This window comes from Lissotriton vulgaris, chromosome 6, assembly GCF_964263255.1.
Source record: "Lissotriton vulgaris chromosome 6, aLisVul1.2, whole genome shotgun sequence".
Lineage (NCBI taxonomy): Eukaryota > Metazoa > Chordata > Amphibia > Caudata > Salamandridae > Lissotriton > Lissotriton vulgaris.
In genome coordinates, this window is record NC_141694.1 from 1,879,859,424 (window position 1) to 1,879,862,401 (window position 2,978).

A 2,978-nucleotide genomic window follows, 5' to 3' on the forward strand; every position below is an offset into this window, starting at 1 on the left:
TAGGGTGGCAGTGATGAACCAGAGGGTGGCAGTGATGAACCGGAGGCTGGCAGTGATGAACCAGAGGGTGGCGCTGCTAAACTGCCTGGGAGCCCTGTGGGTGTGAGCCCCGTGCTGCTGAGCTGCCCAGGGTTTGTGAGCCCAGGTGCTACAGAACTGCCCCGGGGCCCAGTGGGTGTGAGCCCCCATGCTGCTGAACTGCCCCGGAGCCCTCTCAGTGTGAAAATCGTTTGTGCTCAATTGCCTGGGAGCCCTCTGGGTGTGAGCACACATTGTGCTAAGTGCCCCCCTGCCCCCAGTACATATATACTCGTACCGCACAGCACCATTATGCTCTTGCACCGTGAAGTCTGGTGCCTGGATGCAAATGTTGCATGCTAGACCATTGTAGAGGAAACTTAAATGGTTTGTACCAGCAAGAGTGCGGGGCTCAGGCTCTGCCAGGAACATGATGGTTCCCCCATTTAGGAAGTCCATTTGGGGGGGAGAGATTTTTCAGGACCGCTGGGATGCTCTGGAACAGTCTCCCCCTGACTGTGAAAACAGCCCCTCTCTACTTAGTTTTAGGAAAGCCCTAAAAACCTGGCTCTTCACTCAGGATTAGAAGGCACCTAGTGCACTTGCTTAGCCCAACCTCTATAGCTCCAAGATACCCTTGGGCATGAGTTGTGCTTTATAAGTTACATTTACATTACATTACACCCATCAAGCCCCTCTACAGAAGTAAGAATGTGCTGCATAAGAGATGATGGAAGGATATTTGACACTATACAATCACAAAAGGACCATTATTACACAAGACTGGACAAACAAATAAAAGGTACCAAAAACTGGAAAGGAGATGTACAGGCTCCTGTTTCAATAAAAGAACAGGGATAAATAGACAACCATGTTATGAGAATCACTGGAATAGCAAAAGGTCCAACATGAGGAAACAGCAGCTGCCCTGCTGGTGATACCAGTTCCAGAACAGACGTTTGCACTTAAGGAAATTAGTGTCAGTGAGAAAGAACAGGGAGAAAACACACACTGAATAACCCCAAATATGCACTAAATATAATCTCTCCTGTTCTTGTCGCATGTAATAAGTGAGTGATGATAATGGAACATGCCCTCAAAGAGTAGCCATAAAACCTTTGGGTTTTCATGTGGTAGTGCTAGTACATGTATGAGAAAGTAGACATACAAGAGTAAAGTAACTGGGTTAGGTGCCCCGTACAACGGCTAATGGTTGATGGAAATTTCACATTTCTGGGCAATCTTATGTGGCTCCTTCTGAGACGTATGTGCTCACAGGTGTCTACTGTGCATTCAGTGCTTCTATAAGGCACTATAATCTTCTCATGTGTTCCTAGTTACTTACAGTGACTACTGTTTTCCCTCACTTTCTTGTAGACAAAACAGAAGGACTCAATGGAGAAGAGGAATGGAAGCACTGCAATAGAGTTCCTGCTTCTGGGTCTGTCTGAGAACCCCTTAGTGCAGAAGATTCTCTTTGTTCTTCTCATAGTAATATACATGTTCACCATCTGTAGCAACATTACACTTCTCACAGCCAAGGCATGCGACCCTCGCCTTGATAATCCGATGTACTTCTTCTTGAGTCACCTCTTCTTCATAAATATCTGTACTTCAACACTGGTTGTCCCTAACATGCTGGCACAAACCATTGAGCAGAAGAGAATGAGCTTGTCTGCATGTGCAGTTCAACTCTACTTGTTTGCCCTCTTAGCAAATACAGAATGTTTCCTTCTAGCAGTCATGGCTTTTGATCGTTTTGTAGCCATCTCACTTGCCTTACGTTATAATGTCATCATGAGCAAGACTGTTTGCATCACAACTGTGACTTTTTGCTGGTTGAGTGGCAGTTTGTCAGCACTTCTGGAAACCGTTTTTACTCTACGGCTGTCATTTTGTGGTCACAGTGTAATCGACCATTTCTTTTGCGACCCCAGTGCTGTGGTGAAGATAGCATGTGGGGACACCGTTGTAATGGATATGATCATTTTCTGTGTTGCAGCTTATGTTGAACTAATTCCACTAATCATTATTCTCTTCTCCTACACTCGTATTGTCATTACTGTCATGGGAATCCACTCATCCGAAGGCCGACACAAAGCCTTTTCCACTTGTGCCTCACACCTGATCGTTGTCTCCATATCTGCTGTGCCAGCTGGTGTGATGTACCTGAAACCTGTGTCCAAAAATTCATTTACTAATGAGAAACTTATATCTGTGTTTTACACTGTGATCCATCCAGTGCTGAACCCCATAGTCTATGGACTCAGAAACAAGGATGTGAAAATGGCTCTGCAGAAAATCACAAGGAATTTTGTATTTTAATAAAGATAAGATATGAAGTCAATATGATTTAGTGGAATGGGTGTTTTGAAACTATTGACACAGGCTATGAAAGCATATTGCACTTTTTCAATTAAAGAAAATATTAGGTGAGAGTTAGGGCATCATTGCAAAACAGATATTTTGAATTGTGCTTAGTATAGCATTTGTTGTAAGTTGGTGGATGTCACACACCATCAAAGTCAAGCTTCCTGTACCTCATATATAGAAATATAGAACTGGAAAGCACAGGTTGCTGAAAGCAAATATATAGTTGTCTTCCACCATCAATAGTCATTCATCAATATCCCCATCCTCCACTGGACCATAACAAAACATAATCAAAAGGCTGGATAACAATCCTGGCCAGACATAGAAGGTCTCTTTTTGATCTGAGGCAGACTCAGGTATACTTATCTACTGAGGTAGGGAGAACATACAGGCAGTGAATCACTAGGATCCTCTCCACCCACAAGCAGCAAGATCAGAAATAGTGCCAAAGAGAGGTGCACAGGTGAGCTGACTTTTCATTTTTCCCCTAATAGAGCACCGTTCCTATACAAGTCTTTATTTTAAGTCAGGTTAATTTATAACACACGTAGAACCTTTGGAGATGGCATTAAGAGAGTGGCAGAAAC

The 2,978-nt window shown here is 43.8% G+C and overlaps 1 protein-coding gene across 1 annotated transcript; it reads left to right on the forward strand.

Moving 5' to 3' along the window:
* Nucleotides 1-1,413: 1,413 nt before the first annotated feature.
* Nucleotides 1,414-2,343, forward strand: LOC147709747 (olfactory receptor 5AP2-like). The gene has a single exon (XM_086926094.1). It carries the CDS (start codon nucleotides 1,414-1,416, stop codon nucleotides 2,341-2,343), a length of 930 nt encoding a protein of 309 aa, XP_086782220.1.
* The last annotated feature ends 635 nt before the right edge of the window (nucleotides 2,344-2,978 follow it).